This window comes from Marmota monax, unplaced genomic scaffold, assembly GCF_021218885.2.
Source record: "Marmota monax isolate L192 unplaced genomic scaffold, Marmota_monax_Labrador192_F-V1.1 WCK01_AAM20220418_F8-fsc00178, whole genome shotgun sequence".
NCBI classification, from domain to species: Eukaryota; Metazoa; Chordata; class Mammalia; order Rodentia; family Sciuridae; genus Marmota; species Marmota monax.
Window position 1 is genome coordinate 419,294 of NW_026694501.1, and position 22,687 is coordinate 441,980.

Genomic DNA, 22,687 nt, shown 5'->3' on the forward strand with positions numbered 1-22,687 from the left:
GACTGTTTTCCCAAGTGGCTGTATCATTTTGCATTCATACCAGCAGTGAATGAAAATTATAATTTTCCCATATCCTTGCCAACATTTATTATTTGCCTTTTATCTTCGGCATTATTATTATCATTCTAATGTACGTAAAGTAGCAACTCAAGGATTTTAATTTGCATATTCCCAGTGGCTATCTGCATTCATATCTTTTATACATAAGTAAATGTTACTTTTTGCCTCAGGAGCCTGGTAGATGGTAAACCTGCAGTAATGTTGGAGAACTTTTATTTTATAGTAATGAAAGAGAGGTAGGGAAGTTTGAGGGGACTGATGTGATCTATGAGGCTGGTTAGAAGTGGGCAGCTGTGAGCAGTTGTATTTTTGTGGTCACCACAGTAGTGTTGAGGAGAGGAGCAGCTCTGTATGTTGCTTTAAAAGCTAGTGAAGAGCTGGGCACGGTGGCACGTGGCTTGGGAGGCTGAGACAGGAGGATCGTGAGTTCAAAGCTAGCCTCAGCAAAAAGCAACTCAGTGAGACCCTATCTCTAAATAAAATACAAAATAGGGCTGGGGATGTGGCTCTGTGGTTGACTGTCCTTGAGTTCAATCCCTGGTACAAGAAAAAAAAAACTGGTGAAGAAGTTGGGTGGGATCTGGGATTGGAATTTACATATTGTCCTAAGAAGAGGAAATGCTTGGGGCCAGGGTTGTGGTTCAGTGGTAGAGTGCTTGTGAAGCACTGGGTTCTATCCTCAGCACCACATGAAAATAAATAAAGATATTGTGTCTACAACTAAAAATATTAAAAAAATATAAGAGGAAATGCTCTCAGAGTGTCAGATGAAGAGGAAAACTGCTGTGAGTGGAGGTCAACTTCTAGTCAGTGAATTCAGCAAAAGGATTTAACACCATTGTTACAATCAGTAATCATAATAAAGACAACAGTAGTGGTAGCAAAACAGAGCTACCTTGAATTGAGCACTTTCCAGGTGCCAGAAGTTGTACCCAGTATTTCATTGCATTTCTTTTAATCCTCCCAGTGATTCTTAGAGATGCAGATCTCTGTCCTATAGGAAGTGGTAGAACTGGGGTTGTTCAAACCAAGCAGTCTGACCCCAGAGGCGGCATTCCCAACGGCCACAGCCTCTGCTTATGGTTATGTGCCTTGTCCTTGGTGTGCATTCTAGAAAATACAAGGGAAAACTGCCAGGTGAGGGTTTTTTTTTTTTTTTTTTGCAGGGGGAGGGGTGCGGGGAGGTACCAGGTGTTGAACTCAGGAGCACTGGACCACTGAGCCACATGCCACGTTCTCAGCCCTATTTAGTATTTTATTTAGAGACTGGGTGTCACTGAGTAGCTCAGCACCTCACTGTTGCTGAGGCTGGCTTTGAATTTGTGATCCTTCTGCCTCAGTCTCCCAAGCCACCAGGGTTACAGGCGTGCACACCTGGCTCTACCAGGTGTTTTTATCATTTCACCTTGGTTATGATTAAGAGGTTTTTGGAGCCAGGTGTGGTGGCGCATGCCTGTTATCCCAGTGGCTTAGGAGGCTGAGGCAGGAGGATTGCAAGTTTAAAGCCAGCCTCAGCAATTTAGCGAGACACTAAGCAACTTCGCAAGACTTTTTCTCTAAACAAAATATTTTTTAAAAGGGCTGGAGATAGGGGCTGGGGATGTGGCTCAAGTGGTGGCGTGCTCGCCTAGCATGCGTGAGGCACTGGGTTCGATTCTCAGCACCACGTAAAAATAAAGTGAAGATATTGTGTCCACCTAAAACTAAAAAATAAACATCAAAAAAAAAAAAGGGCTGGAGATGTGCTCAGTGATTTAGTGCCCCTGGGTTCAGTCCCTGGTATCAAATAAAAGAGTTTTTTTTTTTTGTTTTTTTTTTTTTTTTTTAAGAGAGAAAGAATTTTTTAATATTTATTTTTTAGTTTTCGGTGGACACAACATCTTTTTTTGTATGTGGTGCTGAGGATTGAACCCAGGCCTCACGCATGTCAGGCAAGCGTGCTACTGCTTGAGCCACATCCCCAGCCCCCCAAATAAAAGACTTTTTTGGAGACTATTCATGCTTATCAAAGTCATTAGAGACTTAATACATGGGAATACCAGTTTATAATTTATAAGGAGAGAGAAAACTTCCAAGTAGAAGAGACACTGGGGGTGGCCTGGCCAGAGTGTTTGTCCTCAGAGGAAAGTATAGGAAGCCATTCTGTTTCTGGAGTGGTAGGTGGGTAGAGTGCGTGCGCAGGGGCAGGAGGACTGGATGCCAGTGCATCTTGCCCTAACCAAGGTGGGCACACCAAGGGCCCAGGGCCCCCTCATTGGCCCATCCTGCGGAGAAACACTGACAGATTCTCATCAAGTGCTTGCCTTCCTCTAGTCTCCATGGAGGCCTCCAATATGAAGCCCTTACTTCAGATTGTTTTTTAGTATTTGAAGAGATTTTGGAAGTATCCACCCATTAGCAACAGGCTTGTAAACCATCTCTTCAGACAGGTCCGTTTTGCACTTGGCTGGTGTTATTATCTGATGGTCCTTATTAGCTTCAGCTTCACTGATCACCATTTTTTTTTTTTAATCCTGTCCCTGAATTCGTAGCCTGTCTGGAGTTTGTTGCTCCTCTGCTCTGATTATAATCATCTTGTTCCTGATCTTTCCTTTGACTTGATTGTTAAATTGCTGCTTCCTTTCTTTCTGCATAAAGTCATGTAAAATTACAGTTTCCCACATTGAGAACTCCATGGACAGCTCCCTGCAACTCTCGATTTCTGTCCCCAGAGAGCATACTGATCACTTTTTATCTGTGGAGTCAGAAACTTAATTTCTTTGTTAGGGCTTTTGTCTCCCTTCTTGAATTATTTCAGTAGAAACTGCCTTCAGATAACCTTTACTGTATAAAAAGTGAGATTTCACTGCCACTGCTACCTGACCCTGACTTTCTCTAGGAATGGTGGATATTTTGTGAAATGGTTTAAATCTTTCTCTTTGCTTGATTTGTCTTAGATCAGGAGTTGGCAAAATCAGCCGTAGGCCAGGTCTGGTCCTTTGCTTGTTTTGTATGGCTTTTTTTTTTTTTTTTTTTTTTTTGTAGCAGGGATTGACCTCAGGGGTACCCAACCACTGAGTCACATCCCCAGCCCTATTTTGTATTTGATTTAGAGACAGGGTCTTACTGAGTTGCTAAGCACCTCACCATTGCTGAAGCTGGCTTTGAATTCACAATCCTTCTATCTTAGCCTCCCGAGCCGCTGGGATTACAGGTATGTGCCACCACACTCGGCCTTGTATGGCATTTTTAAGTGGTTGCAAAAAAAAAAGATCAGAAGACTAGTATTTTATGACACATGAAATTCATTGCCCATAAAGTAACTTTTATTGGAATATTGTCATGCCATTCATTAAGTATTGCCCATGGCTTCTTTTGTACACAATCATAGGGTTAAATAGTTGTGGCAGAGACTGTATGGCCCAGAAGCCATAAGTACTTTATATTCTCTTAAAGAGGAATATAAAGAGGGTCTGGGCCATGAGCCTGTGTGCCCCAGATCTGTGCCTTAGAGGACCTTTGGAAATGATTTCTGTTTACTGGCATAGCGGGGCCATCCTGAGGACACTGGCTCAGCTTGCCTCCCTCTCCACGAGTGTCAGATGGCAAGTTTCTTTTTTTCTTTTTTTTAATTTTTTTTTTTAGTTGTAGATGGACACAATACCTTTATTTATTTACTTTTTATGTGGTGCTGAGGATCGAACCCAGTGCCTCAACATGCAAGGCAAGCACTCTATCACTGAGCCACAATCCCAGCCCCTCTTTTTTTTTTTTAAGAGAGAATTCTTTTAATATTTATTTTTTAGTTTTCAGCGGACACAACATCTTTGTTTGTATGTGGTGCTGAGGATCGAACCCGGGCCGCACGCATGCCAGGCGAGCGCGCTACCGCTTGAGCCACATCCCCAGCCCCTCTTTTTTTTTTTTTTTCTTTTTTTTAATTTTTTTTAGTTGTAGTTGGACACAATTCCTTTATTTTATTTATTTATTTTTACGTGTTGCTGAGGATCGAACCCAGGGCCTTGCACGTGGCTAGGTGAGCACTGTACCACTGAGCCACAATCCTAGCCCCAATGGCAAGTTTTATTGGTTGCAATTTTTAGAAGATATTTAACAAAATACTCTTACACATGATACTTCTCAGCATCTGTTCAGAGGGATTTTGAGACATATCCAACATTTTGATGAAAGAATCTAGTGTTTGAAAGCAGGCTGTCTTGTCTTAGAAATCCGAACTTCTGAATTCCAGCTCACACTCCCACTTCTCCTTTTCTGAACCTTCTCTAAATTTACATCTCAATCTCGTATGTGTCTGTGTAGAAGTTTGAGGCTGGAAGGTTGAAATTCTGTGCCTGAGATGTTGGCACAGAATTTTGTTCTGTCCAAGTTGTTTCTTTCCCTCCTTTCCTGCCCCCACCTGCTTTCTGCTCTCTCCCCCCTTCCTCAGTGTGAATGGGGCCTGTTGAGTTTCTCTGATATTCTTTGTCTATTCTTGTTTGACTTTGGGTTAAAAAAAAAAAAATCCTTTAAGCATTTTAATGTTAAATTAGACTCCCTGAAAATAGTATGAGAGAAATAATTACCTTTGAAAATGTCGAATTTTTCTAGGACCAGTGTGCTATTTTGGCTGCTTTGACTGGGCCAGAGGTCAGCATGTTATTCAGAATCAGTCAGAGCATGGAAAACAAAAGATGATCTGATCTCTTCTAAGAAATGAAGAAAAGGCATTTTTGCACTCATGAAAATTGAATAGGTCCAGGTCAAGGCAGGGCGCAGGGGGAAGCAGTTGACTCACCACAGTTCCCATCAGCTATTTGACTGTTTAGACTTGTATTTAACATTCTGTCTCCTGTTTTTAAATTTTTCCTTAATTATATCTTTTGCATGCTCTTTATCTTAATCTTGGGGTAGATCATTTTTTTCTGCCCACTTAATTTTCCAGCCTCCCACGAAGCCAACAAAATATAGAGAACATGTTCAGTTCTTGAGATTGCTTTGTTATATATACAGCAGCAATCCTAAGACCTTTTCCTGGGATTTTAGACTCTCAACATTGTGGTTTTAAATTTAATTTCAGCTGTCACTGGTGTACGGTGGTGATTTTCAAGTAGCTTTCTAGATTTTTATTCACATCATTTTCCTTGCTCTCATCTTTTTGGGTTTTAGAATAGATGTAGAGTAAGAAAAACAAATAGGGAAAAATCTCCTGTTACATGACAAAGAACAGGATAATTTTGGAAATGCTGTTGGTACTTCATAAATCAGTTCTATCTCATTTTCTGTTCTTGAAGCTAAAGACTTTGAGAAAGTTCCAGACATTGTTGAACATGGAAAAATCATATTTATTGCTTACTCTGGTTGGTTATAAATGAGCATTATTACTGGAGGTAAGGCTATGAATACAGTCCCACTTTTGTGATGTTCCAGGTTCTTTGACTGTACTTTCACAGAACTGAAAGCTCACATTTAACACAGGTAACCTTTGCTCTTTTATTTCCAGTTCAAGAAATTTATTTTCCAGAGATGTTTACAGTGACATATAGATATAGATAGATAGGTGTGTGTGTGAGTTGGGGGGACAGGAGGGATGGCCATTGCAACTGACATAAATAAATCATAGTAAAAGAGACGCACCCCCAAATGCCTACAAATAGGGTAGGACTTAATCGCATTAAAAACAGAGGTATGTTACTTGGGGATAGAGCCATGTTTCTCCAGGGAGCTTTATCACACTATTTGTGAGCACCTTCTGTCTCCTCCAGCCTCCACCCAATCCGCAAGACCACCTGAGGATCACTGGACATAAGAGAGCTGCTACTCATGGAATTTCTGTGTTGCAGTAACATTAAGGAAAACAGGATTATGAACTGGTGGTCTGAAGTTACTGGTCCCAGCAAACCTTCCAGGGTCCTAACATGGAATTGAAGCATTCACTCCCCCTCTCCTAAGTCCAGAATTTTTTTTTTTTTTTTTTTTTTTTTTTGGTACCAGGGATTGAATCCAGGGGTACTTAACCACAGGGCCACATCAGCCTTTTTGAAAAATATTTTGTTTAGAGAAAGGGTCTTGCTGAGTTGCTCAGGGCCTCACTGAGTTGCTGAGGCTGGCTTTGAGCTCCAGATCCTCCTGCCTCAGCCACCTGAGCTGCTGGGATTACAGGCATATGTCATAGTATCTGGCAGGCCAAGTCCATCATTTCTGAGCATCAAACCACAATAAAAATGGGTGGATCCTGATGAAGTAATAGAAATAAAGTCAAAATAACTAGGTAAAAAGGAAAAAGAAGACAATCCCCAGAAACCTAAGACTGCTTCTGATACGCCACTGGGGGTAGAGGGAAGGATCACAAAAGAGCGAATGGCTTTGGAGGTTTAACAGATTTAGCACTGGAGCACAGTGGCACATGCCTATAATCCCAGCTGCTCAGAGGCTGAGTCAGGAAGATTACAAATTCAAGCCCACCTTTGGCAGCTTAGTGAGACCTTATCTCAAAAATAAAAGGTAAAAAGGGCTTGGGATATGGCTCAGTGATAGAGCATCCCTGGGTTTGATCGCCAGTGTCACCCCCCAAAAAAAGATTTAGCTGTAGTGAGGAAAGATTTAAATATAGATAGAAGTTGCTTCTGAAAAAGAGTTGCCTGGTTTTGTCTCTGTGATCATGGGTTTCAGCTGTTCTCATTATCAGTGATCAGAGCGAACCTGAAATTTGGAGGATTTAGGAATCATCTAGTCCATATCCAGGGCATGTGGCCAGCTCTTTATTGGAGAACTGGGTAGAGCTAGCATTCTCCTGGATCATGTTGTAAACTGGAGATGTAGTAGGTGGAGATTTTATTTTGCTGAAGGAAAGGTGTTGAATTGTTTTCCTCCTTTCTAGTGAGTATTTGCTTGCTCACAGAAGACAAATAGTTGTACAGATTAAATTACAAAGGGTAGTTTGTCCTCTGATGTTCCTAGAGCCATGGCCAGTAGAAATTAGGTTGTCTCATAGGGCACGGTGGTGTGATGGAAAGGATGCTAGCGTGCTATATGATAAAGTAAGAGAAATTGAGACTATTGGAATGCAGCTTTTCTGGTAGTTTGACCACCTTGGTCTGGTGAAGGTGGAGCACAAGTTTTATTTCTCCATTCCTCTCTGCTGCTTGGTACCCATTTGTCAGGTGGGATACAGGGGGTGAAGGTTAAGTCTGGACCTCACTGCAGAACTTAGAATGCAGCGTGACACAGTTCAGCCATTATTATTCAGCAAATGTTAACTCCTGGGATGTTAGCTGTTTTTAAATTTTTTTAGTTGTTGATGGACCTTTATTTTATTTGCTTCTTTATATGTGGTGCTGGGAATCAAACTCAGTTCCTCACACATACAAGGGAAGCGCTCTACTGCTGAGCCACAACTCCAGCCCCTGTTAGGCTGTTTTATGTGCTGGGGAGGCAGGACTTAAAATGAGCAAAGTCCCAGCCAGCTTGGCTTTTACATTGTAGCAAAGGGAGACAAACTGAACTCCGGTACAGTGGCTAGAATGGGAAATGGTGATACAGCTTCTGCTTGAAACGGTTAGAGAAGTCCAGGCTGGGATCAGGGTGTTGCAGTTTTAAATAGGAGAGCTTAGAGGGAGCCTCCCTGCAAGGTAACATGTGAACATATGAATGTGACCTGAGGTAGACATTGTTTCAGTTCAGGGAATGAAGGAGAAGGGCCCAGTCTGCTAGAGGATTGCACCTGGTGTGTATGAAACCAGGGAGTGGGGGGTCCTGAGTGGGAGTGGGGAGACCCTGAATGCAGCGAAGTGAGCGAGGAAAGTCATGATGCGGTCAGAGGCAGTGGGAGCTCCACAACCATTGCAAGGACTCAAGATTTTAGCTGATTGAAATGAGGCCCCTGAAGGATGGGGCAGAGGAATGACATGATCTGACTTAGAATTTTGAGTGTGTGGTGCTGGGATCAGATCGCACAAGGCTGCAGGCTCGCTCGGCAAGTGCCCTGCCACGGAGCGCCATCCCCCAGCCCTGACTCAGGGTTTTGATTGACCTTCCAAAATTCATTTTCCCACTGACATTCCAGAGGTACTACTTTTTATTTCCAACAACAGAATATAGAGGGATCTACTTACACCTCATAACCCGGTATTAAACTTAATTTTTACTTATTCAGGAAGTTAAAAAAAACTTATTTTAATCTGCATTTGTTTAATTTTGAGGTAGGGTTAACTGTACTGTTTTGTGATCTGTCTTTGCTTTTTCATGTTCTTTACCTGTTGACTACCTTACTCTTTTATTTATTTATTTGTTTGTTTGTTTATTTATTGCAGTTGCAAATGGACAGAATGCCTTTATGTTTGTTTAGTTTTATGTGGTGCTAAGAATTGAATCCAGTGCCTCACACATGCTAGGCAAGCGCTTTGCCACCGAGCTACCGCCCCAACCCAAATACTTTATTGTATTAATTTTTTGGAGCCTCTTTTTTTTTGGGGGGGGGGCACTGGAGATTGAACTGCTTAAGCAGTGCCATTATTTTTTATTTTGAGACAGGGTCTCACTAAGTTACATTTATCTCTCTTTCTTTTTGTCTTCTAGGTTTCTTAGGCTTTGTCTTCTTTCATTCTTGAAAAGGCCTGATTTCTGAGATTGGTAGATAGCTATCAATCCAGGGAGACTGATCACTATTTTCTACTTGGCTAGTGGTTATCTCAGCCCTACTTTGTGACTTTATCCTCCTACTGACAAGAAATACTACTTTGATTTATCTTGTTTGGGTCTAGCAACCACTGATATTTTAAGAAATAATGTATTGAGCAGTTTTTCTAATGGCAGAGAGGGTCACTAAAAAAATATTACTGGTTGGGTATCATTTTTTTGGTACTGGGGATTGAACTAGACCACTGAGCCACATCCCAGCCCTATTTTGTATTTTATTTAGAGACAGGGTCTCATGAGTTGCTTAATGCCTCATTGCTGAGGCTCCTGCCTCAACCTCCCAAGCTGCTGGGATTACAGGTGTGCCCTACCGCGCCCGGCTCTGATTGGGTGTCTTCTGTTGCCTTTATCTTTAGGTGGCTTGCTGGTCTGAATTAGAGTGTCTACTGAGATTGCCTGGTGTGGGGTGATGGGAAAGGTAACAGGATCCACACTTCTGTCTAGGTGCAGTGATGTGGGGATGAGAACAGTGGGGTAGATTCCTGACTACAGGGTTTACTGCTGTGTTGGAGGAGGACAGAAAGTTGTTAGTAAGCAGCTGGCCTGTGTATGCTGGTGTCCTACGCTGGGATAACAGTGTTAACTTACACGGAACATAAGTTTACTAATTTTGTGGCATAGAGGAAAAAAATTCTTAAAAATATGGAAAAAGAGGAGAGATTAGGGTAAAATTGGGACTGGGAGAATAGTCTGTTCATTGGTCACATTTCTGCTGTTTTTGTTTTTAAAGCTAGTTTAAGTAGACTTCTTACCATAGTCTAAGGTTTTGGTACACTGAAATGCTTGCTGATCCTTCTGGTTTTGTGTGGAATGTACAACCTGTGAAATTCAAATAGGTCTACACACTGGTGTAGACCTGTCTTCATTTGTTAGGGTGAGTATCTTAGCCTTTAGATAAATAATTAGCTTTGGTAGCACTAAAAGACTTCATCTGTGACTGGTCTTGACTTGTAGTAGGTAAGATTAATTCAAATGTGTGCTGAGGTGATTCATTGCCAAGATTGGGACCAGAATCTCGTGTTTTACCTCAGTAGTCTTTGACTAAGTGACCTCAGGTTATACTCTCTCATAATGGGATCAAAAAAGATGACAGAGTCTTGTCCCTAGGGTTTGACCTTAACTCCTCAGAGTTTCCATTATAGGACTGGCTGGACAATGGCCCAGAACAAGCTATTCAACAAGATCCTCAAAGCCCTGCAGTCTGACCGACTTGCCCGCTTGGCCAATGAAGGGGTAAGACATCAGAAATCCGCCCAGGTGGGCTCTTCCTAGTTCAGGCCTCTCTGGCTGACTGATTTGTACCCACCTCCCATTTGCTAACCAAGTGGAACTCTTGTTCCTTCTTTTTGCATCTTTCAGGCTTGTAATGAGCCAGTGCTACGCCGTGTAGCCGTGGACAAGTGTGCAAGGCGCGTGCGGCAGGCCCTGGCCAGTGTGAGCTGGGACACCAAGCTGATCCAGTGGCTGCACACGACCCTGGTGGAGACCTTGAGTCTGCCCATGCTGGCCGCCTACCTGGATGCTTTGCAGACACTGAAAGGGAAGGTAAGGCTGTGGTTGGCGTCTGCCCTGTGTTGGGGTCAGCCAGTCCCTGATGTGGGTTCAGATGTGGGGTTTGGCGAGGTCATTACCTGGTCAGTTTGGAGGGTGTGGCTAGCCAGTATGCTATTAAAAATAGGAGATAAGGTATCATTTTACACTTGGTCTGGTGTAAACATCTTCATGCCATCTCCAGGATGAGTGTGGGACCTGAAAACCAGAGTACTCATAGCCTTGCAGCTCCTGGCCTGTGTCATTGAACGTAGTGGAAGAGATGAAAGTGTACCGGGGGCAGTGTTGATAAGGGGCAAGAGGCAGGCCTGTGAGCTCAGGGGGCCGGGGGATTACAGAGGGAGGGGTACTCTGCCCTCGGTCTCTCCTCATCAAGGGATGAGCCTTCAGTTACAACACCTGAGCTGAAATAATTGATTACAAGCGCAGCATTTCCTGCCCCTGTGGTCTTACCTACCTAGAATTGCACAATGTTCACCTATTTCCCTTATTGTGATGTTAATGGCTGCATTGGGCCTCAGTGTGGTGGACAGCAGGTTCTAAAGGCCAGTCATCTAACTGTCTCAGCCCTGCCACTGACCCACAGGGGAAGCTGAGACCTGTACTTCAGTTTCCTCCAAAATGTTCTTGATAACAATATCTATATGCAATTTCTGTGAGAATTAAATTAGTTCATCAAGAAAGAGTGGTGCAAAATTTTAGCTTAGTTAGCTCACAGAAACTGTTAAGGAGTACCCTTGTAGTTTCTGGAAATGTGTGAGGTACTTTGCCCCAAATCAAAATAGCCTCAGACAACCTGTATCAGTTCAGTTCATGGAGCTGGGAATGGAGCCCAGGGCCTCACGTGTGCTAGGCAAGCGCCCTACCTCTGAGCTACATCAGTTTTTTTTTTTTTTTTTTTTTTTTTTTAAAGTAGATTTTCTTTTTCCTTTTCAGGCAGGTGCAAAGTTGCTTGGCCTTCAGCCATACCCCAAAAACTTTGTCTCTTGACCTGACTTTAAGTTTCAAGATGCTGAGTTTGTTAGAAAGCTACAGAAGACAGGCTTTGTATAAAACTCGGGACTAGAGATGTTCATGTTTTTATGGTAGGAAGTTTGACCCTAAATTTTTCACTTAGTGGTGTGCATAAAACAGAACTGCTCCTTGCTCTGGTGCACCTTATTTTCTAGTGGAGAACGAGATGAATGAAAATAGACCCCAGACTTCCCTAGGGGTAAATGGACCTGGACTTGGGCATAGGTGGGGTGGGACCAAGGTAGCCCTTGGCAGAGAGTGGCCTGTTCATAAATACATTCTTCCTGTGGTAAAGGTGCAGCCGTGGTATGTATGCTCCAGGGGATGAGGGCCAGTAGTGCCCAGGGCATTGGTGGCTCTGCCTTGCTCGCCATAGCCAGCGTGATTACAGTCTGACTCCCTTGGCTTTATTTTTTTTATTTATTGGTAATGGGATTGAACCCAGGGGTGCTTAACCACTGAACTCTTTTTATTTTTTTATTTTGAGAGAGGGTCTCACTAAGTTGCTGAGGCTGGCTTTGAACTTTGATTCTTTGGCTTAGCCTCCCAAGTTGCTGGAATCACAGGCATGCCCCACCACGCCCTGCTGATTCTTCTTGGTTTAGAAGCAAGTTTGTGTTTCTTCCCCATGTAAGTCCCCAGCTGGGTGTGGCCTGTGTGAATGAGGTGCATTCAGGTGAGCATGAAGGGCTTCACCGGTGGGCACTGTGTAGCCACGCTGCTGGTTTGCTGGAATGGCACAAGTTTCACTGGTATGCTAGTCAGCAGGGTTCCCAATACTTGCACTGTCCACTGGGTATGCTCTCCATGGTGCTTCCTCTAATGCCAGACTATGTCACTCACTCACACTCTGGTTGTTTCTCAAAGGGTATAAATGATTTGCTTTTAAAGTACCTGCTGGTGTTAAGATGCAGCTGATGGGGATCTTGCTCTTGACCCACCTGCCATCTCCGCTGGCTCCATTATAAAGAGGGCAGGGAAGGTCTGGGTGCAGCCTCCTGCTTGTGTGCCAAGAGGGAGTGCACCGCTGGAAAGGCAGGGAGCTTGGTTTTCCTAGCACCAAGTGGAAGAGTCAGTTGTTGGTTACTTACTGTTGACAGAAGAGGAGCTTCGAGGCTTTGGGGTTTCCAGGTGTACTCTGCTGCCAGGCAACGCTCTTGAAGTCAGCTTGGGTCGAATCCACTGCCTCCAGGTGTTGAGCAGAGAGGGAGTTGCAGGCCTAGCCAGCTTGGGATGGAGTTCTTTGGTAGTTTGGGTTAGCCTTTGTCACTAGTTTTACACTCCCCTACTTCCATAAGCGGATCCTCCACTTGAGTCCACCTGTGCCTCGAATAAGCCCCATCTGTTCTTGCCTCTGGTGCTGTCTCATCTTTTGGAATCCTGCCTATTCCTTGCGCCTGTCTCACTTCATGAGCTGCCATCTTCAGATGAGAATTGCCTGTGAGCCGCCCCTTCTCCACAGGATGGTGGGAATCAGCAGTGTGGGGTTTCCACTGCTCCATGAGAGCTAGCACCCTGCTTCCCTGTGCCCACGTTAGTTGTGTGTCTGTCTTTCTCACCCCTCACAGGTTAAATTTCTCTGCAGGACTAGCCTGGTGCTTTGTAAGAGCAGCTGTTGCATATTATTTACTTATTTATTTTGGTGCTGGGAATTGAACCCAGAGGTGCTTAACCACTGAGCAACATCCCCAGCCCTCCCCCCTATTTTTTAAGAGAGAGAATTTTAATATTTATTTATTTTTTAGTTTTTGGCGCACACAACATCTTTGTTTGTATGTGGTGCTGAGGATCGAACCCAGACCGCACACATGCCAGGCAAGTGCGCTACCGCTTGAGCCACATCCCCGGCCCTTTTAAAAATTTTTTTCATTTTGAAATGGGGCCTCACTAAGTTGCTAAGCCTGGCTTTGAACTTACGATCCTCTTGCCTCAGCCTCCCAAGCTGCTGGGATTATAGGGATGTGCCACCACGCCTGGCTGCATATTTATTTTCTAAGTGAACTAAAATGTTCTCATAATTATATCCCCTAATTTCTCATGCAAAAGTCTTTTTAATCTCTTTTTGTGTTGGCAGTGCTGGGTGGGGACCGAACCTTAGGGCCTTGTAAATGCTAGGCAAGTGCCCTGTCACTGAGCCCCTGGTTTCTCTCTCTTCAAATTGAGAGTGGCCTATCTTTTCCTGGTATCTCTGAAGTCTAACAACCTGCATCAAACCATACTTTTCATTCTCCAATCTCTCAAAAACTTTTTTTTTTTTCTTTCTGAAAAGGATCTCCAATGTGTAAAAACCTTTTCCTTCCATGAGATCACTTTGGCCTCTTGTGGGCAGTGTGCAATTCACACAGATAGTTCTTTGCAGTGTAAGCATCAGCATGTTTTAAACCTATATTTATACATCTCCAAGGTCACATCTTTGGTGGCTAGTAAAAAACAGGATATGGATAAATCATGATATACACAATATAGTTGGATGTGTTTTTTGAACACAATAATAGGTTTCATTAACAAGCCACAACTTGAAGGCTATACTCTAGAAGAAAATGCAATTTTTTAAAAAAATTATAAAGTCAGCAAATGTTCACTGAGGAAATTTAGAAAATACAAAAATACATAAAGAAAAGTCACCCATAATTCCACAGTGATCATTATTATACTGACATTTGGCATGTTTTACATAAGCCTTTTTTTTCTGAGTAGAAATAATTTTTATTTTTTTTTGTCTTACCTATAGCATTTTAGCAAAAATATTTCTTCCTTCTTTGTCTCTTTCTGTCTGTTTCTCTCTGTCTCTCAGTATTAGGGATTGAACCAGGGGTGCTGTACCACTGACCTGTATCCCCAAACCTTTTATTTATTTGAATTTTGAGACAGGGTCTTATAGCTCAGGCTGACCTCAAACTTAGAATCCTTCCAGTCACTGAGATTACAGCATGGCTACCATGCCTGGTGCCAATTATTTCTGTAGGTTATACCTGATTTAGTAAGTATTTGAAAATAATCCATGCTGGGCGTGATGGTGTACTTGTGTAATCCCCGTAGCTCTGGAGGCTGAGCCAAGGAGCATCATGAGTTCAAAGCCAGCCTCAAGCAATTAATGAGACCCTGTCTCAACATAAAGAATAAAAAGGGCTGGAGATGTGACTCAGTGGTTAAGTGCCCCTGGGTTTACTTCATGGTACCCAAAAAGAAAATAATCCATAATATCCAGTTAGGTTGATAATTTACTTAGCTACTCATTTAGGTTGTTTCTGTGTTTTGATTGTTTTTGACAGAGAATTTGTCTCTGTGCAAAGCTCTCCTTGTTCGTGTGTGTGTGTGTGTGTGTGTGTATTTTTTATATAATTTCTTTTTTTTTTGGTACCAGGGATTGAACCCGGGGGCAGCCCTGCTTCCCTGCACCCTTAACCACTGAGCCACATCTCAGCCTTTTAATTTTTTTATTGTGAGTCAGAGTCTTGCTGTCACTTAGGGCCTCACTAACTTGCTGAGGCTGGCTTTGAACCTGCGATCCTCCTACCTCAACCTCTCAAGTTGCTGGGGATTACAGGCATGCACCATTATGCCTGGCTTGATATAATTCTTGAGGGAAGGTTCTCAGAAGTGAAATCCTTTGGAACAGTGATGAGAATAAACTAAGGTCCCAGATGCATTTCACCAGTTTGCTTTCAAAAGGAGCGCACTCACTGTCCTTACACACTGGGGACATGCTTTTCACGCAGCTTCACGCAGCCACTTATTTGTACCTGTGCTTCACACTGAAGCATCTCCAACTTCTTCCTTCTAGATCCCGACCTTGATTGACCGCATGCTTGTGTCGTCCAACACGAAGACTGGGGCCGCAGGAGCTGAGGCCTTGTCACTGCTGCTGAAGAGGCCCTGGGACCCTGCTGTGGGGGTGCTTTCTCATAACAAGCCAGTGAGTTGAGGGGCTCAGCCATAACTGGCAGTGAGATGTTCTGACTCAAGCCCTGGCTGGGGAGGATGTAACCTTTCCCTTAATCACTCGTCTATCAGTGCCTAACATAGTTCCATAAACAAAGGTCGTGGGTTGGGTGCTCAGCCTAGAGAGGCAGTCCTGGGGGTTGGGATGAGTCTCTCACTCACCAGGTGGGACTCTCTCTTCTCAGAGCAAACTCCCTGGCTCTCCTCTGATCCTCATCGCCTCCTCGGGCCCCTCCAGCTCTGTGTTCCCCACCTCACGCCGCCACCGCTTCTGGCAGTCTCAGCTCTCCTGCTTAGGCAAGGTTTGTGGGGGGCAAGAGCACGGCTCCGGGTGGGAATAAGGTCTTGGAGGCTGGAAGAGAAGCAGCGCACGGGGTGGTCAAAATGGACGCACTTGAAACGAGGAACATCCCGTCCAGGGCTCTTGTCTGGTGTTCATACAGCGCTTGCTGTGAGGTTGAGGGATTCAGAGCAGATTAGGCAGAATGAGAGATTGGACTTACCGCTGTGGCATGGTGCCCTTCTTTCCTCTAGGTCATTCCTGTCGCCACCCATCTGCTGAACAACGGCAGTGGGGTGGGCCTTCTGCAGTGCCTTGAGCATATGATCGGGGCGGTGAGAAGCAAAGTACTGGAGGTGAGAATGCCCCCGCCTTGGGTGGCCTGGACGCCGGTGTGCTGGGGGGTCTGCCCCAGCGCAGCCTCCTACTCACTGTCGTCTTTCTCCTCCCACGAAGATTCACAGCCATTTCCCACACAAGCCCATCATCTTGATCGGCTGGAACACAGGAGCTTTGGTGGCCTGTCAGGTAAGTGGTGTCCATCACATTTGGAGGCGTCTTGGGGTACAGTACTACTTGCTTCTGAGGGCCACCGTTGAGGCCTCATGGTGTTTCGGTCCCAGTGCCAGATGATTACTGTATGATTGCATTTTAACTGTAAAAGACAAAACTGTAGTTGTTTTATTTTTTAAAGTTTTTTTAAAATAACTTAATTTTTTTATGTGGTGCTGAGGATTGAACCCAGTGCTTCATGTGCAAGGCAAGCGCTTTGGAGTTGAGCTACAGCCCCAGCCCAGACTTTAGTTTTTAACTTTATTGTAGAAATTTTAACTTTATTGTAGAAAAGCAGGAATCAAAGCAGAGAAAAGCTGGTGAGTACACCACAGACCTCTTGCCTACTTTTACCAGTGACCAGCTCATGGCAGGCTGGCTCCATCTTTCCCCTTCCTCTGCTTTCTCTACCACTCAGGTTATTTTGAAGAAAATATCATATCTTTCATTTTACACATTTCAGCATTTCTTTTTTTTTTTTTTTTTTTTTTTTAATATTTATTTATTTAAGTTCTCGGCAGACACAACATCTTTGTATGTGGTGCTGAGGATCGAACCCGGGCCGCACGCATGCCAGGCGAGCGTGCTACCGCTTGAGCCACATCCCCAGCCCTCAGCATTTCTTAAAAAAAAAAAAAAAAACATAAGAACTCCGGATTCCTTTTTTTCCACGTATAAGTACCATAGGATTCTCCCAACTAAAAAAATTAATCTCGTAGGCACAAATTAATAGCTCTGGAATTTGATGTTGTGTTCATGTTCTGTCCCTTCCTTTGTACTACGTGTCCGCCAGTTTGTGTAAGTACCCCTGATGTGTCCAGAGCCCCAGTTGGTCAAGTCTGGTGGAGTAGATATTGAGAGCCCAGAGAGGGAGATGGCGGCCACCCTCACTCCTGCTCCTAGGGAGGGGGAATCAGACTCTTCCACAGTCTGAGACGTCTGGAGCAGAAAGATCTTTCTCTACTTAAGGGAGAAAGGCAACGCTTGTTGCTGTGTATTTACTCTTGGTGGAGAAAAGAGACGAGAAGTCTCGGCCTAGCAGGTTGACAAGGTTGAAATAAGAAACCTCCCTTTCTGTGGTTCCCCATCTGAGAGGACTCCACTTCTCTCCGTGGTAGCTGCCGTGGGACAGTACATCTTGTGTTAGGACAGGGGAAGAGGAAGTGGGGCTGGCAAGTGGATCTGCACATCACCTCGACACTGGGCAGGCTGAGGTACAGTGAAGTCATTTCCCTTCAGACAGACTGTGCTATTATCCACAGGTGTCAGTCATGGAGTATGTCACTGCAGTTGTCTGCCTTGGGTTTCCTCTGCTCACCGTGGACGGCCCCCGAGGGGTAAGAGTGAGATGAAGCAGGGTCACTGACAGTGGGGGAAGGGGACAGAAGAAGCACGTCCTTGTTTGTGCTGGGGTCAGTGCTAAGTGTGAACTGGCCAGATCTAACCCTGTACCTCTTTTAGGATGTGGATGATCCCCTCTTGGATATGAAGACTCCAGTCCTCTTTGTCATTGGTCAGAATTCCCTACAGTGTCACCCTGAAGCCATGGAGGACTTCCGGGAGAAGATCCGTGCTGAAAACAGCTTGGTGGTGGTTGGGGGAGCTGATGACAATCTCAGGTGGGTAGGTTCTCCTGGGGTTGTCACAGTGTTGGAGGAATGCTGTAAGGTGGCACCATAACCGGCGGATAACCTGCTTAATAGTTAACAGTAGGCATTGAAATATTTTTTATTAATTTTAGATCTATAAAAAAAAGTTACAGTTTTGAACAACCAATGAAAAAAAAAGAAAAAATTTAATCAAAAAAAAAAAAACAATGGTGGATAAAGCAAAAAAAAAAAAAAAATTACAGGGCTGGGGTTATAGCTCAGTTGGTAGAACACTTGCCTAGCATGTGTGAGGTACTGGGTTTGATCCTCAGCACCATATAAAAATAAAATAAAGGTATTGTGTTCATCTACTATAAAAATATTTTTTAAAGAATTACAAAACTGAGGACAAGAAAAATCATATGCCCTTCCCCTGGATTTCCCAAATGTTGGCATGTTGCATAACTGAAGGATAATTCTCAAAATCAGGAAGTGAACATTGTTGTAATGGCATTAGCTAATCTGTAGACTCAGGTCTCGTCAGTTGTCTCCCTAAGGCCCTTTTCCCGGTTCCACATAACTGGTTCAACATAATCCAGGATCCCACATAACTCTGTGGTGGCCATGCATCTTCAGTCTCCTTCCTTTGTCTCCCCATTCCCACCCCATGGCACTGGGCACTGAGTCCAAGGGTGCTCTGCCACAAGCTACACTCTCGCCCTTTTTGGGTTTTACTTATTTTAGTTTATTTAATTTTTGGTACTGGGGATTTAATCCAGGGATACTTCATCACTGAGCCACATCTCCAACCCTTTTTATTTTTTATTTTGTGACAGGGTCTCACTGAGTTGCTGAGGGCTTTGCTAAGTTGCTGAGGCTGGCTTTGAACTTGAGATCCCCCTGCCTCAGCCTCCCGAACCGCCACCAGCTTTGTTTTGAGACAGAGACTAGGCTGCCCAGACTGAATTCAAACTTGTAGTGCCTGCCTCAACCTCCTGAGTTGCTGGGTTTACAGGTGTGCACCACCATATGAGGCTTCCTTTGTCTTTATGACCTTGACATTTGAAAATTATTGGCCAGTTATTTTGTAGACGGTCCCTCGCTTTGGGGTTTTCACTTTTCTTCTTGGTTACATTGAAGACATGCATTTTTGGCAGGAATGCCACAGAAGGTTGTGTTCTTGGCCCTTATCATTTACTCCCATAACAGAATTCCTGTTCCTCCTGTCACAGATTATCACCACTGATAGTCCCTCTGCTACAGTGGTTTAGGTGGCTTCTTCCAGGTTCTCTACAACGAAATTACTGTTTTTCCCTTTGTAGTTAGTAGTTATCTTGTAGGGGGAAGCCTCCTTGAGACACTGCAGAAATACTCTTTTGTCAATGTACTTCTTTTATTTATTTATTTGTTTGTTTGGTTATTGGTTATGGGTGGACACAATATCTTTATTATTATTTTTTTTTAATGTGGTGCTGAGGATCAAGCCCAGTGCCTCACGCATGCCAGGCGAGTGTGCTCTGCCTCTGAGCCACAACCCCAGCCCCTTGTCAATGTACTTTCACTGGAGTAGGCATTTTTAAAAATTGTGTTTCTATTGAGGATGAGTGAAGGTAGATGTTATTTGCATTAAGCCTCTTTTGATATATGTTGGAGTACAAGTACAGCTAAAGTTTGGAACGAGATGACTGCTTTTGCCTTTCGATGCTGGGACAGAGAACTTTAGTAGTGTTGTCATGAAGTGTACTAAAAAAGAGGGTGCATCTTTTATTTACATTGGTTTTCTTAGTAATTCAGACCTTCTCGTCTACGGGAGAAAGTTATGTGTGCTGAGTTTCTGTAGGGAATGCGGAGAGGTGACTGCTGCTCCCCACTTTCCTTGTGGGCTGCTTATGACATTCATGTGGTGGTTTTGGGTTTTGTTTTTTTTTTTTTAATTTTGAAGCAGAGCCTCATTAAGCTGCTAAATGGGCCTCAGACTTTGGCTCCTCCTGCTCAGCCTCCTCAGTGTTTGGGATCACAGGAATCACTGCGTGCCTGGCTGCGTGTGTCGAGTATTGGACAGAGAACTGGGAGCCTCCATTGATATTGACCCTTTTGCTCAGAAATTTGGGCACTCACTGTCCTCATCTGAGAAATGAGGGTGTTAACAGGTTCAGAGGCAACAGCAGTCAATTGGGATTTCAGGATTTGGAGTTTCGGTAATACTGTTCTCCGTCCTGTAGTGTGGGGACTTGGTTGTCCCTTTGCCAGGATCTCTGGTCAGAAGCCAGGGTATTCAAGGCTAGCTCTCAAAGTGGGGAATCCAGCCAACTATGGTCATTTTCTCTTACCCTTTCAGAACTAGCCTGGAACCCCCTTTCTTCTGCTAAACCACTAACCTTAGGGTTGGAGACTGGGTCTGGGGGCCTCTCAGGGCCTCGAAGTCCAGGTGGACTTTACCTGTTGAGACAGAGGTGTGGTAGTTGTGGAGGGGATAGTCCCAGGCACTGTGCCTGCTTTTCCAGGTGGGTTGTTTAGCTCAGTCCCACAACTTCCTGAATGAGTATTATGATTCCCCATTTTGTGATGTAAACACAAGCTCAGAGAGGTTGTGTCACCTGCCTGAGGGCTAATAAAGCGCTACTTCCTGGGTTCAGGAAGTGATAAAAGAGAAATAAATTCTTATTTCCTTAGGATGCTATGGAATATTTAAAAAGTAAGCATTTTCTTCTTTTTATCTCTTAGAATAAGCAAAGCAAAGAAGAAATCAGAAGGGTTGACTCAAAGCATGGTGGACAGATGTATTCAGGTGAGCCCTTGTCTCGTGCTTCTCTTGGCGAGGCCCGCCTCTGTTGCCTTTTAGGTTCTGTCTTGGCAGCAGCTCGCTGAAGGGTGCGGGGTATCCCTGGGGCCTCTGGTAGGCCTAAATCACAAGTGAAGGAGAGTGATGACCTGGGCGGAGGCCAAGCGGCAGGAGAGAGGGTCTGCGGGAGTGGGATGGAGGACACAGAGGCACCTGCAGCTGTGTGGAAGCCTGGGCTTTGCGCAGGCGCTGTGAGTGGGGAAGCACCAGCACACTCAGGCCAAAGCCACAGTAGGGTCCCATTGGCTTGATGCTCTCTGGGAGTTTCTGTCCTCTGATGGAGGACTCATTTGCCTAGCTCCTTTTTGCACCAGGATGAGATTGTGGACTTCCTGACGGGAGTGCTCACTCGCTCTGAGGGCCATGTGGGCTCGGAGCCTCGGGATCAGGATGCTGAGAAGAAGAAGAAGCCCCGTGATGTGGCCCGAAGAGACCTGGCCTTTGAAGTCCCTGAGCGGGGCAGTCGACCTGCTTCCCCGGCCGCCAAGCTGCCCGCCTCACCCTCAGGCTCAGAGGTAGGGTGGGCGGGAGGGAGCCTTCTTGCTGAGGGTGAGGACCTCGCTGTGGGCTCTCCAGCCTCCTGTGGGTGCTTATGAGTCCCTCTGAGGAGGCTCCAGGGGGACCTGCTGACTATGGTCCAATTCCAAGCAACATTAGCTCATCTCTTGGCCTTCTCCTCAGGATCTCTCCAGTGTGTCCAGCAGCCCCACCTCCAGTCCCAAGACCAAAGTGACCACAGTGACCTCTGCTCAGAAGTCCAGCCAGATCGGGAGCTCCCAGCTGCTGAAGAGACACGTGCAGCGGGCAGAAGCCATGCTGACCCACAAACAAGCCCAGGGTACAGGCTCCGGGCCCAGTGGCCTCTTGTGGGTTCTGTCTTCGGCAGGTGGTTTCAGGTGGTGGTTGGGAAGCACTGGGTCTGCAGCTTTTTCCAGGAGAGTATGAGTGGCTCCTTTCCCACATTCCTGTCCAGGCAGAATTAGGTTACAGTGAATCCCAAAGGCTGTGCGTTACTGGGGCTTTGTGGTCACTAGTTACAGCTTTGCCTTGGTGTGTTGTCAGGTTTATGAGCTGACTCGTGCACGTTGGCCTAACCTTTTTTTCTAACCTCTAATTGGGGAAGCTGTTGTCTTCCCTTGCTCTAAGCCTCGTCAGCCACTCCTGCTGACGGTGTGTGTATGGAGTGACCGATTTTAGTCATCAGGTTCTAGGGCATGTCACCTGGTGTAGGCCCTTCCTTTGCTTTGCCTTTCTTCAAGGTTAAGGTTCTCACTCTGGGACCTTCCACAAAGTTGATCAGAACTCTACAGATAAGCGTAGAGGGAAATGCTTGTGTGGTTGAGCTCAGTGTGGAGGCCGCAAGGCCATGTGAGGAGCTGTAGAGGAGGTTGTTGGGTCAAGGAAGCAGCAGCAACAGTCCCTTCCCTGAGCCATAGTCATCCTGGTGGGCAACCCTGAGCTAAGGCCAAGATACTTGATGACATATCCAAGTGCACAGATCATCAAGGTTCTCAGTTGGAAGTGAGAGTGCTCGGAAGGGGCAGTGGCTGGAGATGGCTATCAGGTAGAGGACTCGGACGAGAGGAGGCGGATCGGCTTGACACCCCTGTGTTGCTTTTGGTGGAGTCACGAGGTCAGAACTTATCCCCAGGCCTCTTGGGAGATTGCTCATAAGAATGCTGCTAACCGGGAGCAGAGGGTGATTGCGTGGGCAAAGGCAAAAAGGGGGCTTGGCCCCTACGATCTGCCTGGATGCCCTGTGACAGTCCTTTTCCTGAGTGTTGGCCAGAGCCCAGTCTTGGGTGGGCGGTGTACCTTTAGGTGGTTGATGAAGACGAGCTGTGGTCTGTGGTGCTCATGGATGGCATGATTAGTTGAGCATCTACTTAGTTCTGGTGGGCTGGGCTTGAAACAGCACCCCGAGTGCCGTAGGAGATAGGAGCAGCTGTGGAAGCCTGGCTTTAGCAGAGCTGGTGGGTGAGCTTGGAGTAATAGCCAACAGAAAGGAAGCCCTCACTGTTCACGCCTTCCTCTTGCCCTGGCCTTGCTCAGCTCGTGAGTCTTGACCATGGCCCTGTGAGGCTGTATGTGTCCTGTCCAGTGTGGAGCTCCTGCCTGGCGGGTCAGGAAACCCTGGCAGTGACGTCAGAGAGCCCCGTGGACCGTTTTCATCTCTTCCTGTTC

At 45.2% G+C, this 22,687-nt stretch overlaps 1 protein-coding gene across 9 annotated transcripts in view; it reads left to right on the forward strand.

The window, feature by feature from the left end:
- The window catches only part of Kansl3 (KAT8 regulatory NSL complex subunit 3), a 49,187-nt gene that overhangs the window by 16,313 nt on the left and 10,187 nt on the right, over positions 1 to 22,687 (forward strand). For all 9 annotated transcript variants that reach the window (XM_046420113.2, XM_046420115.2, XM_058571390.1 and 6 more), the window contains 11 exons: positions 9,876 to 9,966; positions 10,093 to 10,278; positions 15,083 to 15,214; positions 15,426 to 15,542; positions 15,775 to 15,876; positions 15,977 to 16,048; positions 17,335 to 17,409; positions 17,534 to 17,691; positions 20,386 to 20,449; positions 20,818 to 21,018; positions 21,185 to 21,341. In XM_046420113.2, the coding sequence (XP_046276069.1) occupies positions 9,876 to 9,966; positions 10,093 to 10,278; positions 15,083 to 15,214; positions 15,426 to 15,542; positions 15,775 to 15,876; positions 15,977 to 16,048; positions 17,335 to 17,409; positions 17,534 to 17,691; positions 20,386 to 20,449; positions 20,818 to 21,018; positions 21,185 to 21,341 (1,355 nt within the window). The remainder of the gene's footprint in view (positions 1 to 9,875; positions 9,967 to 10,092; positions 10,279 to 15,082; positions 15,215 to 15,425; positions 15,543 to 15,774; positions 15,877 to 15,976; positions 16,049 to 17,334; positions 17,410 to 17,533; positions 17,692 to 20,385; positions 20,450 to 20,817; positions 21,019 to 21,184; positions 21,342 to 22,687) is intronic.